At 40.1% G+C, this 14,804-nt stretch overlaps 1 protein-coding gene across 6 annotated transcripts in view; it reads right to left on the bottom strand.

The window, feature by feature from the left end:
* LRP2 (LDL receptor related protein 2) overlaps positions 1 to 14,804 on the bottom strand; it is a 163,331-nt gene that overhangs the window by 32,709 nt on the left and 115,818 nt on the right. For all 6 annotated transcript variants that reach the window (XM_067549286.1, XM_067549290.1, XM_067549288.1 and 3 more), the window contains 10 exons: positions 12,958 to 13,110; positions 11,797 to 11,967; positions 9,819 to 10,042; positions 9,183 to 9,360; positions 8,050 to 8,246; positions 5,810 to 6,055; positions 3,843 to 3,971; positions 1,655 to 1,774; positions 894 to 1,010; positions 499 to 615 (listed from right to left, as the gene is read on the bottom strand). In XM_067549286.1, the coding sequence (XP_067405387.1) occupies positions 499 to 615; positions 894 to 1,010; positions 1,655 to 1,774; positions 3,843 to 3,971; positions 5,810 to 6,055; positions 8,050 to 8,246; positions 9,183 to 9,360; positions 9,819 to 10,042; positions 11,797 to 11,967; positions 12,958 to 13,110 (1,652 nt within the window). The remainder of the gene's footprint in view (positions 1 to 498; positions 616 to 893; positions 1,011 to 1,654; positions 1,775 to 3,842; positions 3,972 to 5,809; positions 6,056 to 8,049; positions 8,247 to 9,182; positions 9,361 to 9,818; positions 10,043 to 11,796; positions 11,968 to 12,957; positions 13,111 to 14,804) is intronic.

The following is a 14,804-nucleotide window of genomic DNA, read 5'->3' as shown; positions in this document are numbered from 1 at the left end:
GATCAGTGCCACAATCCAGACCAGAGATGACAAACAGGAAAACACTTTGTTTCCCTTCTTTCATTGATAGTGGGGGGAAGGGAGGAGGAATGAGACTATCTAAGGCCTTGCACACACTATAAAATCAGACACATTAGCCTGTTACAGTATAGTAGGCCTCAAAATGTTTAGAAAGCCATTCTGTCTTGCAGTATAGCTGGGACAGAACAAAATGTGCTAGACCATCCTTGCAAAGCGCAGGGCTTCTTAGGCATCAATCTTTTCCTAATTTGCCAGTGGAATATCTAAGAACCCACTGACATATTAAAAAATAGCTCAATGCATTATATTTTTCCTGAATTATTAATGAAGTCATTTGAGTTGCAAGTGCTCAGTACCACACAGGAGTTTGTCCATTGGATTAAACAGACAATAAAGAGTAAGTATCTATGAAATTAAAAAGAGTGTCTTCTGTGCAGTTCTTCCCCCATAAGTTCCCACCACAAGCTTTAAACTCACGACAAGTTGCTTCATCAGAGAAATCCAGACAGTCTGCACTTCCATCACATCTGAAGCGTTCTGCAACACAATGCCCACTGCTACACTGGAAATATCCAGGATGACATGTCCTCAGCTCTAAAAAGATTTCCAAGAGATTAGTGAAATGTCTTCACATGAAAAACAAATTCAAGTGTATATTTTTCATGTACAGAAGATACCATTAAAAACTGAGCATTCTCCACCCACAGTATCTAAATTTGCCATAGTATTTGTGGTATTTTCTGTTCTAAATAAAGGTAAATGTGGTGCAGTAAAAGTTGCTTCACTAATGCTGCTTGAAGTAAAATATGCTTTTGCAGAATCATTTCAAACCTTTGTTTCTAATATGAGGAAATGACACCCAAAATACACACCACAGTCACGTTCATCTGAATTGTCCTCACAGTCATTATCATGGTCACAAATCCACCGAGAAGGAATGCAGCGCAGATTATCACAGCGGTATTCACTTTCCGTGCATTCACGAGGGCCTTCAATTGAAAAGACACAGTGCAAACAACTCAACTGTAGTCACTCAGCTGTAACTCTACACAACCAAGCCTGTCTCATTAAAATAGGCAAAAGGATTGCTGGGTGAGATGTGAGACAATCATTCAAATAGCAAGTTAATATTTCTGCATACAGATTATGTGATATTAAACATTTCATTTCCCTCTAGAGTGCTGTGGGTTAATTCATCTCAAGCTTTGTTTTGTTACATCACCCAAGAGTGATTTTTAATTTCAGGAAATTACATCTCCAAATCAGAAAAATATTAATTCAGTTTGGGCTTGATCCTGCAACTCTTTACTCAGGGAAATGTTTTTACACACACACACAATAAAAAGTGCAGGATTGAGCCCTTAACCCCCAGTGGAAATGAGGACCAATACTTTCACATACATTACAACATTCTTCTTGATAACTGGATTTACCAGCATTTCTTTCTGTATAATACAGATGTTATCCCTAACACAGCATTCCAAATGGCTCAGCAGCAATAGTACAGACTACAGAGTGGAACAACTGAAATCCTGTAATTACGAACAACATGCCCCATCTTCAAAAGAAATGGGAGACTATACGTGAAAAGCTAGGAATACTAAAATATCACGAAAGCAGAGTGACAACTCACTGCAGTTGTTCTCATCAGACTCATCTCCACAGTCATTATCTCCATCACACTTCCAGCGCAGCGGGATGCACCGGTGATTATCACAGCGGAAATCTCCCAAAGGATTGCAAGTCATCTCCTCTGCAAAGCACACAATTTGTCACCAAGACAATAAAGCAGAATACATTGGCATACTCTTGAATATGCTTTGGACAGGGTAGAGCAGGATAGGATGCTTTAGATCGGTTAGAGTACCCTGAGGGCAGCAGTAGATGGAATTTTCCATACCATAAACTGGGTCAATTAAGTTAGGGGAAGCACAGTTAGGAAATATCCCATCAAGTAATGATATAGGATTGGGAAGGGAATGCTCAGAGGCTTTGTGCTTTCACGGTAATTTTCTGGACATAGCCATTTTATGGAAAGTGAGGATGTTACTCTCAACATAAGTGCTGCAGAGTCAGGGAGTCCTAAAACAAACACCCCATCCCCTACTTGTGTAGAAACCACAACTTTATTATCCCTCAGAAGAGGAAAATATAAAACAACCAGCAGCAACCGCAACCAATATTAGCTGGAGAATAAATGATTTGGTGGAAGAAAAAACAGTCAGGCTCTATGTATATGGGCATGTTTCTGACGACTCTCAGCGTGGCACACACTTTTACTGACAAACAGCTAGAGCTGAAAACCATACGGCACACTGTAGGCCAGACTGCCACACTCCATTTTCCCTGGGTTATTCTGATTTAGATGTTGTGAACTTATGGCCTGCAAACTTAGTTGGTAGCATTTTAAAAGGTCTCAGAACAGCTCTCATGGCCTGGGAAACATCAAAATCCCTCAACTCTGGTGATTTTAGAATATAACATAAGAACAGCCATACTAGGTCAGAGCAATGGCCCATCTAGCCCAGTATCCTGTCTTCCGACAATGGCCAATGCTAGGTGCTTCAGGGAATGAACAGAACAGATAATCATCAATCATCAGCCACTCCCAGCCTCTGGCAAGCAGCAATCTCTGCCTATCCTGGCTAATAGCCATTGATATACCTATCCTTCATTAACTTATCTAGTTCTTTTTTGAATACTGTTATAGTCTTGGCCTTGACAACATCCTCTGCCAAGGAGTTCCACAGGTTGACTCTGCATTGTGTGAAGAAATACTTCCTTTTGTTCATTTAAAACCTGCTGCCTATTAATTTCATTTGGGGACCCACAGCTTTTGTGTTATGAGAAGGAGTAAATAACACTTCTTTATTTACTTTCTTCACACCTGTCATGATTTTATAGCCCTCTATCAGATCCCCCTTTAGTCGTCTCGTTTCCGAGCTGAAAAGTCCCAGTCTTATTAATCTCTCCTCATATAGAAGCTTTTCACCCAGTTTTGTGAGATCCCTTTGGAACTCTTCGCAGTCTGCTTTGGACTTAACTATCTTCAGTAGTTTTGTATCATTTGCAACTTTTGCCACTTCACTGTTTACCCCTTTTTCCAGATCATTTATGAATATGTTGAAAGTTCTGGTCCCAATACAGGCCCCTGGGGGACACCACTGTTTACCTCTCTCCATTCTGAAAACTGACCATTTATTCCTACCCTTTGTTTCCTATCTTTTAACCAGTTACTGATCCAGGAGAGGACCTTCCCTCTAATTTTGTTACAGTGTATCTATTCCCAGTTGAGAGTTGGAAGTAGTTTTGAAGATATGCAAAAAGAAAAATGAATGACAGCTTTTATATGATGAAGAGTTCTGTGAAAGCTCGTATCTCTCACCAAACAGAAGTTGTTCCAATAAAAGATATTACCTCATCCACTTTGTCTCTCTAATACCTGGAACCAACACAGCTACAACAACACAGTTTATATATGTGTTCCTACATGTAAGATTTGGGGGCAGGAAAATATATTTCTTCTGTTTTATTCTGTGATAAGCACAGAATCTTTCAATAATAACTAGTACAATAATAATCACAACTAGCTTTCAGGTGTTATAGCATGTGAGCTACACAATGACCTACATTGAATTGTGTTGTCAACAGAATTTTCCTCCATGCAAATGGATATCAGTGAAATGGACTGATATAAAATGAAAGAAGAACAAGTATCTGAATTATCATTGAGAAGACTTCCAGGAAGACCATGAGGATTTTATATCTTGGAGGAATATTTGCAGCATGTCATTTCAGAAAAAAGCTTTTCCTAGACCTACCACAGCCTTGTTCATCACTGTTGTCTCTGCAGTCGTCATACCCATTGCATACTGCCCACAGTGGAATACAGCGGTAATTGGTTCTACAGCTGAATTCTGTGTGGTTATCACACCGATAGGCAGGACCCACTAAAACAGAGAAGAGAGTTGTCAAAGAACTTTGTATTACTTAGCCTGGAATCAGCTCTTCCTGCTGTACGCTCATGACTTTAACATCTGATTTCTGTTTTATGATGCACAACTTCCATTAAAAGGAGTCAACAGTTGAAAAAAATATCTGTCAGGTCAGATAGCCCATCTCCCTGTTGGCGCACAGTGGAGCCTTAGTATACAGTTACCAGCATTTTGTCCTATTTGTCTAGTTTTGAATATGCTAAGTGGAAGAGTATCCACCATTTTGCTTGGGCAATTATTCCAATTAGTCACTGTCAGGAAGTTTTTCTTGATAATCAGATTAATTTTCCCCTTTCTTAATTTCATCTCACTACTCCTAGTTATACCTGCTCCTTGCCATCCTAATAATTCCTCTCCCTCCTCGATGATTACTTTTCAAATATTTAACTTCTAATATATCCTCCTTTTGGGCTAAATTGAGCCATTAGGCTCAGGCTGGCAAATAGCTGTGCTAACCTAGGAAACACAACTGGAGGGAACTTCGCCTTCCTGCTATCAGAGCCCTAACCAGGAAAGGCTCTGATGGGGGGCGGGGAAGGCCGTGGGAAAAGGCTCTGGTAAAGTCTTTCTGCCCGAGCCACTGCCAGAGCCTTTCCTCACTGCCAGAGCCATTCAATGCAGCAGGCTCCAGCAGCTGGCCGGGACACTACAACGCTCAAAATAGCAGTGTAGACAGAGGCACTGTTTTGGCATGTAGAGAGCCATGTAGGGTTTACACCCTACAGTTCTGACTTCTATGTGTCACCTAAGCCATCTACACTGCCATTTATCTCACCATCTACACTGCTATTTATATCCATGCTAGCTAAGTTTGCAATGTCTGTACTCTACATGCTACCATAAGTGTAGATGTACTTAAGTATACAGCTCAAAACTACACTGGCCATTTCAGCTGTCACATTCCATGCAAACTCCCTGTGAATCTGTTAACTATTGTCACTCCTAGTCACATTACTGCTTTCCAGCTTTCAGCCTGCTGCTTTTTCAGATTATTTTATTCCAATTGTATTAGCTTGCATTCTCCAAGATAAATTTCATTTTGTTGTTTTCTGTCTGTGTTTCTAATCTCTCTAGGTGCTTTTTTATTATCTCTCTGGCATTCCAGATGCTTATAACTCCTCCCAATTTAGTAGAATTTGTAAATTTCATTAATACGGTGTTTACTCAGTCTTCCAAATCATTAAAGAATATTAATGAAAATATTAATGAAAAACAGGCCTCACACCTCACTTGATAGTATCTCCGTACCATCCCACTTGATAGTTCCCCTGCAACTTGATACTTTGTGGTTTTTCATAACCCTTTTTTCACAAACTTTCAGCCAGATTTTTTTACCTGACAATATTCATATCCAAGTCAATTAGATTTAAATTTCAAAGTAAGAGTTTTATGAGCTACTGTATTAAAAGATTCATGAAAATCCAAGTATGTTATGTCTATCACTTTCCCTTCATCTGCTAATTTTACAGTCTGGCAAGAGACATAATCATATTTGCCTGGCTAGATCTGTGCTTTACAAACCCACGCTGTTTGGGTTCTGAATTCTTTACAAACTCATGATTGGTTCAAAACCCTGGTAGACATTTGGTGACTGTTTTCTGCTGCAGTATTTGTTGCTTAGTATCTTATGAGACTCTCTTACCAAGTTGCAGCACTAGTTACCTAATGCAGATAAGCAGACAGTTTGTGGGATTCAGACCTTCTCAAAAGCAAACCTCTTTAAAATTAAGCAATGCAGTTCACTCTGCCGATCATGCTATAATGTAGACAAATGCCATTGATTTAGTGCTTACTGCATTCGTGGAATGGCTCATCAGAGTTATCACCACAATCATCATCCACATCACATTTCCAGGACTGTGGGATGCAGCGACCGTTGTCACATTTAAACTGGCCTGGAGAGCAGGTCCTACTGGCACAGTGAGAACTATCCTCATCTGAGTTATCTCCACAGTCATCCTCTTTATCACACTGCCAGGCTTCTGGGATACACCGTTTGTTGGCACACTGCCACTGATGTGTCTCACACTGGTGATTAGCTGAATGAATACAGATTTTTATTAGACTGTTGCAGTTTATAGGAAAGGTCTAGTCCAGTGTTATGGGAATTGAATATGTATTATGTCATCACTGAACATCAAAGAAATGCTGGTAACTCAATCTGAGATTAGAATGTACTTGTCCAGTTCAGATATTTATTTCTAATACTGCATGGCCCATGGCCCACAGACTTTCATCCAGCTCTGAAAGGCTGCACAATACAACAGAGAGCCTTTGGGGAGGAGAAAGACATCCAGAGTTGTCATTGCCCAGTGTGGAGTGAAGCAAAGCCCAGCTCTTGCACTGAGCTGGGGCAGAGAAGTACAGTGAGTCAGGGCAGCTGAGTCACAACATGGCTTTGGCCCACCATGCAAATTGTGAAAGTGTGATGGGCCAAAGGGGAACCACTGTTGCTCTGCCCATCATGCTCCCCTACTAAACCAGCATACTATATGGCAGGACATTTGACATTTGCTGCTCAGAGCACCATTAACTTTAGCTCCATAGTTTCTATCTTCCTCAGAGGGGAAGTCAAGCATAGTCACAGAGCAGAAGCCAATGTTAGCAGAGGCCGGGGTCTGGCGGGACTGTGACACTTGTAGAGTGGGAGTCACACAAAGTGCTAGCCTGCAAGCTGGGGTGTTCAAGCTGGGTAGCTCTCCAGTCTGTATGGTTTGGATGCCTCTCCCACTGCCCCGTGTGCCTAGACACTATCCCTTTCTCCATAAAGAGAGAAGATAGCGTGATTTCTGCAAACTTTAACACACAGCTTTGCAAGAGGAAGTTTTCTCCCTTATGCAAGTGTATGATATACCCCAAATCATTTGTAGACTACCCAATAAAAATGAGACGTGAACTCATTATTATGCAACTGTCAATGTCTTACTTATTTAATATTCCTCTGTGCCTTACTTAAAAGCTTGATTGTTTGAAACTCAAGTAAAATTGAGGTTTCATTTAATTATGATGACATTATAGAAAACACTAATATATGCTAATGGAAGTCAGTGAAAATATCAATTATCTGACTACATAGCTTCCTTTTTTCATTCACAGTACTCAGACTTCAACTCTCAGTGTAATCTTATTTACAAAAAGGGAATAATTAGCTTTCTTATTAGACACAAGCACATGAAACAAGATGGATTTTAAAAAATGTTAATACACTGTCTCACAATTATAATTAGATGTCTACAGTTTTTTTAAAAATCTATCACATTCATTTCTCTAAAACCAGCTGCGTGGATGTATTGCATTTTGGGCAATCTTCATGTGAAATAATTCTTTTAATTGTTTAAAGATGCAGATTATGGTAAAAGACAGCATGGTCTGATGGACTAAAATGAGAGTTAGGAAACCTTCAGTTCTAATCTTGCCTCTGATACTAAGGGTTTGCCTATACAGCCCCTCAGTGCAGACTATGGGGATGTGAGTTGCAGTGCACAGCAACTTGTTGCGCTGTAACTGCCCCACATAGTTCTTGCTAGCAGAAATTAAAAAGTAGCAAGTTGGCATTAAGAGAGTCCTATTTGAAATGGGACAACGTTCACACAAACTAGGTACCTTTAGTTTGCGCTAACAGGGTCTACACAGGGCAGTTACAGCACAACACTTGAGTGCACGCTGCAACTCGCACTCTTGAAGTCTGCATTGCAGGCCCATGCAGACAAGCTCTAGCTCATGGTGTTGCTCTAAGTAAAACACAATGGGACCTATTTCCCACGGCCTTGTATCTAGGTTGTAATTTACACCAGTACAAAGTGAATCAAAGCTTTGCCATTCTGATTTGGTAGCCTTTGCACCCTTTTTACCCTCACTTTGCACTGGGGTAAATGATTATGTAAAGTGCAAGGCAGCGGAAAATTAGGTCTAACATCATGATTCTCACCGACCTCACAGGGCTGCTTGTGAGGATTAAATGGTTAGTGTTTATACAATGTTTTGAACATGTGAAGTGCTGCACATGTGCCAAGAATAATTATATGTCGTTTACCACAAAGTATGTGATCTTCATCTGATCTGTCAGGACAATCTGGCAGAGCATTACACAGGAAATGGGGACTAGTGCAATTCCCATCACTACATTGGAACTGCCCAACACGACAATATCGGTGTGGGCAAGTAGGTGGTTCATCAGAGCCATCCCGGCAGTCTCTCTGTCCATCACATTTCCACCAGATAGGTATGCACCTATAAAGAGAAAATAATATTTCCTTTGGTGTAACAATGACTTTACAGGTGTCCAGCCATCCCTTTACAGACCAATTATTAGGCAAGCTGTTGTCAGTGACATATCATCTTGCAACATTTGGCTTCAGATATTTCTTGAGCCTCTGTTCTACATTACATGAGGCCATTTGTCAGGTGATAACAAAATATACCAGAACATGGTGTTGCCAATAACAGATGTTGATGGTGGAACCTGTGTAACAACAGGTTCACAGCACATTGATGTGGACTCAAGTTTGCGGTATTTTTGCGCAAACTGTTACCTCATAATTCAGACAGCCATTTAGGCAAGTCAAATGTTAGCTGGATAGGCTAAGAGAAAGAGAGAACAAGATACATTTCCATAACTTATCTGAAATTTAGATAGAGAATTCTATTAAGTATGTAATTTTAACATAGACCTATCCATATAAGCAATGGGTGCTCCAGTGTGGTCAGCATTGAAGCCAGTAGAATGCGCTGTTTGAGAAACCAGCTGCCTACAGGAGTCCTTGGGTGGTATAGACTGGTTCTTAATGCCACCCTGCCACCTCTCCCCAATCATGGCATGTCATGGATAGGAGCAGATTCATATTTCATGAATTCACCTGGAAATGGTCTCTGGAGCAATGCATGACTAGCACCCCAGTCTTCACTGGATTAGCCATGTGGTACAAAAAAGAAAGGCCATTAATAGGGAGCCCACTCCATTAACCAGAAAGGAGGACTCTGTTAGAAATGTTTTGCCAACATGGGAGTTGGACTGGAATTGCCCTTGTCTGTACCAGCAGACCATGGAATCCTAGGTACAATATGGGGAATTACTATATACTTTCAAGCCTTCCAAGTAAATGAGCCTTAGATATAAATGTTATCCATAAAGAGATATTAAAAGAAGATACTGAGGAAAGGACTTACCTTTCACTGTCTGCACAGAGGAACTGGGTGCTGGAGCACATTGGAAGGCAGTGTGCAGTGTTGCCAAGTTGCACTACCATGAAGTTATCTGGACATTCACAAGAATAACCCTGACCGCCAACTTTTATTAGACACAGATGGGAACAGCCACCATTGTTGGTACCACAAGGATTATTCACTAGTAAAATGGAAGAATAATCATCATACTTCACATCCCCCAAACCACAAAGACCTCAAATTGCAATGACCTCCACTGAGACTGCACAGAAGGGATTGATATTATCCCTTGCAAACCAAAAACAAACAAACAAGATAATCAGGCACTCAGTGAGACAGAAAAATCTGAAGTCTAAATTGTAATTTACTGAAGACATATGAACAGTGAACCCTAAAGCTCTAGAAACTGGTTTTAAATCCATACTTCAGGTCCGATTTTGCTCTGAGTATTTCTCTTACTTTATCAGATAGTCAAATCGAAGACTACCTGTAAAGGTTAACTAAGGGCCTGACGTTGCAAGAAACTGAGTGCCTTCAGCTCCTTGTAATGCCAATAAGAGAGGTGCATACAGCATGAACCAGGGTTAGGCTCTAATAAGAGCCAGACATCCACACTAAATGTTAAACCTGTTTCCTCACCAATTGGCTGCCTGTATGGATGGTAGACATGGATATCAAATGGTCTGTGTGTGGTGTTCACCAGAACTGTCCTGCCTGATCCATTATATTTATTTCCCTTCTCAACAGTTCTTGTGTTCCAATCAGTCCAATAGATGGTATCTTCAAAAACTGTAATTGCAAATGGATGAGGTAATGTCCCATCGTATACTGTGTGACGATGTCGTCCCTCTAGGTCAGAGTACCTAAATGAAAAAAAGCCACGCATAACACTGAGATCAAAGCTGCAAGAGCTTCAGGTCTGTAATGTATCTTCTTATAGCAGTTCATTAGTGATGATCAGTGGATTCAGAATTGTTTAGTTCATTTTGAGATACATAAGGTTTAAATAGGTTATACTTTAGTTATCAAAATAGAACAAACACACACAAAAGGAAATACAAAACCTTCCCTATGAAATGTATCTGATTGCCCAATGAAGTTTTGTGCATGGATTGTAGGTTACCTGTCATGCAGGAAAGTGGCTGTATAATTCAGATTGCTACTCACGTGACACTTGGCAAAATATAATACCTTTATTTCTAAATTTTAAATATCCTAGGACTGCTGTATGTTACCTTTAACAACCTATGTAAATGAAAAATCTTCTGTAACACAAAGAGATTTTCTATCTGACAGTATTAATAACAAAGAAGGCTAAGTTAGAAACTCTGAACAGCAATTTGATGACTAATGAACAAATCATTTAAGCAACTTGGCAAAAATGAATCCAGTGGAGAATCTTCCAAGTCTAAATTTTTGACAAAAATGCTAAAAGTTAAAATTTTAATGTAACTGTTCACTTTCATATTTCGTTCTAAAAACACTGATTCTTTGTGAATTCAGTGTCTGTTGTAGTAAAATATCTTTAATAGTTTATCAAATTTTAATATGGCCAGGCATTAAGAGGAAATTATGGGAAACAATTTTTTTCCCTACCATGGTACATTTTAACATCTAAACATGGACAGGAGCGAAAAGAATAAACACAAAGAAGGAAATTTTTCAAATGCGCTGATTTGAAAATACCTGGAAAGAATCAGAAAGTTAGCTAATTATTTGTGCTGATATTCAAGTGTAAGCAATCCATCATCTGAAATGTATTTGACATTTTATAGACTTTTATCAAATGCAGTTAATTAACATGACAAAGTCATAGGTTAACATGAAGTTCCATGCAATATTGTCATGAACTTTTAATAAGGGGAACATTAAGGCCAAATTTTCAGCAGAGTTCTACAAATGTGTGCACAGACATTTCATTATCACAATGCTCAGATCTGTGTGCAGAAAAAGATAATTATAGATTTAAATGATGATTTGCATTTTCAGTTCTGCCTCAGTTTGGATTTTGCATCTACATATAGATGCACTGGCAAGTTCAAGGTCAGATTGTGAACCTCTTTACTTGCAATTCTGAACAATTACTTCCATGAGCAGTTTCTGAGATTCCAGTGAGACTACTCGTGTGAGTAACTAGTCACTAGTGTGAGTAAGGGGTTTACAATCTAATCCCCTGCTGCAAAATTCTGAAGACCCACTGAAAATCTGACCATTAATATAATGATTGGAGCAAGCAAACATATGCTGTAAGATTTCAGAACAAAAGTGCTAACTGTAGCTAAAGAACAAGTGAAAAAACCCACAAAGGTTAATTTTATCCAAATAAGGAGGGAGCCTTTCCTCTTCATCCCTTTTACACCCAACCTCTGATTCCATTTTAATTTAGAATTAGTTAACCCTTTCAATGCTGATGAGTTAATTAGATATGGCATTTGTCTAACTGCTCTTGACAGGACATAAAATATCTCTGTATGTTCCATTTTAACAAAACTGTTGCCTTGATCCATGTACAAACTAGCAGCAGTGAAGGGGTTAATAAATTCTTAAAATAAACTGCTACCACTGAAATTTGGTAGGAACAGTTACCCAGTTGCTTTATTCTTCTCTATGTACGTACTCAATGTAGTTCAGATGGGCATCTGCCCAGTAGAGCTTGTCGTTGGTGTAATCTATGGTGAGTCCATTGGGCCACTCTAACTTGGTAGAGATAATCACCGTCTTGTTCTTGCCATCCATGCCCACTCTTCCAATATAGGCTCGGTCTGCCCAGTCAGTCCAGTAAACCTGTCTATTTAAACAATAGCCATAGTTAGCTTTGTAGGAAAAGATCCTAGGACAAATTCTATAAGCTACATGTATAATATGACACTTCATGCACTAAAACAAAATCAGGAGGCTGAAGAAAATAAAGGTTTATATTCAGTAATACATTTGATCAGCTGCTTAGAATTTTAGTTTGATTCATCTCCATGGCAGACAAGCAGCAGTGTGTGATCAAAAAACATCTTCAAAGGATGCAAATGGCCTGCACTGAGTGAATGAGCACTTGTCTATCAGCCAATATACATTTCCATCAACATTTCTGCATGACTATTGATAAAAATGTTGTTCCACCCCTAGGGCCAATTTTACCCTCATGTGCAAGCATAACTGGGAGTTGCACACACCCAGCTAAAGACAGGCTGTTATCATCTATAAATTATGACTAAGATTTTCAAACTTGAGAGCTTAATTTTACTTTGAAAATTCTGGTCATTGCTAACTGACAAACACACAAATACTGCCAAATGGGTGGGCACTAGCCTATGCTATACACTCACTAAATCCTTTGGAAGGATCACAAAATATAACCATGGTCTGGAAGCCAATGGCAAGACAACAGCTGAGGAAGCTATGCCTCAAATGTTCATGGGATAGCTTAGGAGCCTTATAGATCTATATGCAAATAGCCAAGAGACGTTTGATTTGGGGGAAGGAAGGAACAGTCATAGTTCTCAACTTTTCAAGAACTGGCCACTATATACTAGATGTCGCCTTCAACCCTGCCTCCCAGACAAAAATAGTCAATCTCCAGGCAGAAAAGCTACAGAGCTTTTGAGGTCAGTTCCCCATTCCCCACCTTTGGTGCAATTCTGCAGAATGGGAGGATATGATCCAAATATTCGGTCATTATTCTTACTAACAGATGCGTAATGATAACTTAACAAGGACTTTCAGACAAATAGCATGAGACTGTAAAACTACTAGGTGAAAGAGACACACTCTGGAAATGTCATACCCATATTTTGGATGAACAACAATAGCTCTGGGATACTGAAAGCAGAAGGTGTTGTTGGAGTCCAAGCACCGATCCACCAATTTTTTCCGGAATCTGCCATCAAGTTCAGCGACGTAGAGACAATCTATGTATGCATCCACCCAGTACAATTTTCTGAAATGTTTTATAATGAATATTTTATACACTGCTTTATTTAAAAAAAAAAGCACCTCTACTTTAATTTTACAGCTTTTTTCTCTCTAGAGTAATGATGAATCCACTGTAATGAAAGAAGAATTAATCAGGATCACATACCGTACTTCTCAGTCCTCTGTTGCAGCTATAGCAAACGTGACAAAAGACAAATGTTGCCAACTATTGCTCAGGGCTCAAACTGAGTAGGTACAAAACTATATGCTGGACTAACCTTTCCCGAGCCATGTGCCACCTTGCCCTATCCTATCTTCTGATATTGGCACCATTAGCCAATTACACCTAATGGTGCCAAATTCAAAACTGCAGCTGATCAACTGGGGAATAAACCTCTATCTCAAGCATCTGCCTGCAGCACATGGCTAGCACAGGGCATCACTGCCTCTCCTTTTCCTCGCCTCTCCTCTTCTCAAGAAATAGCAACAGACAGAGAGAGGCCAGGAAGGGAGACGTGCAATGCTTGTGTCATGAGTGGGGTTGCGGGTGGAGCTTCCATGAGAGTCACCATTTTCCCCTTCTTCCTTGTTGTTTGATCCCTGCTCTTACCAAACCAAAGGGATCCCTGACTATTGCAATTTAATGACCTAATTTAGTCTTCATGTAGAATTTTCTATCATTCTCACTTTGTCTACGGCTTATCCACAGCTGTAAATCAGGAAAACCATGCTAGTTCTGTCATTGATTTACACTTAGAAGTTACACTTAAGTTACACTGTAAATCAGGAAAACCATGCTAGTTCTATCATTGATTTACACTTAAAAGTTACACTTAAGTTACACTTAAAAAGTTGCAAACAAAAGTGAAGGATTCATTTTCATTTGTATTGTCAGAACTAGGCCGTACTGCTTGAAAATCTTTTGCATAGCTAGTAAGGTGAAGTGTGTGCTGTTCCAGAATTAGCTAGCAAACCTGTGCTTTTATGGAGGTAGAATGCTCCAGTTGGTCAATGACAGGCTGTGTCTCACCCCAGGAAGATATTGGAGGCAGTCTAGATATTAGGTCAATTAAAGGGCCCCCAAGGTAAACCAGGCCCCTTCTACCTATCTACCAGAACTTCTGCCTCCAGTAGCATGGGCTCAGAACTATCCACCACATCTTTTGTCAGCAGCTTTTACAGTCCCTCACTTCAGCAGAGACCCACTTGCCTGCATTCATGTACAATGCACCACTTTTATCTCATCCCCTCTCAACCACTAAACGGTGAAGCAGGGAAAGAAGAACAAGCTCAAGCAAATCAAATGATCCATTTGCAATGAGCACCTGAAGTGTAATGCGGATCGGGAGCTCTGTCAATAGTGCTTCAGCCAGTGGCTCTCACAGAGGCTGAGAGTCCAACAAGCACTGCAGGCTCTTTCACTGCCCCAGACAAGCCACAGCTCTACCACCCAGGGTTAGGATAAAGCAGAACACCCAGAACAGAGAGCAAGCCATGATAAAGCATGGCCAGGAGTAATGAAACATGGTGGGTAAGGACATAATCTCTGCAAGGATGAGTCAAATTGCCCTCTGGCCCTAGAAAGAGTAATAGGAAAAAGGCAGATAATCTCGGCACCTCCAACAGGGGCACAATCTGACTGGCCCCTGATTGGATAATGGATAGGCAGCCAGGCCAAATTTAAGTGAGTGTGCCAGGTTACAACACCACTCACTAAAA

The sequence above is a fragment of the Emydura macquarii genome, unplaced genomic scaffold, assembly GCF_026122565.2.
Source record: "Emydura macquarii macquarii isolate MOO-44397 ecotype Brisbane River unplaced genomic scaffold, CSIRO-AGI_Emac_v2 contig_1253, whole genome shotgun sequence".
Taxonomy (NCBI): Eukaryota; Metazoa; Chordata; order Testudines; family Chelidae; genus Emydura; species Emydura macquarii.
Note: the sequence above shows the minus strand (reverse complement) of the source record. Positions and strands in the feature narration are given on the sequence as shown.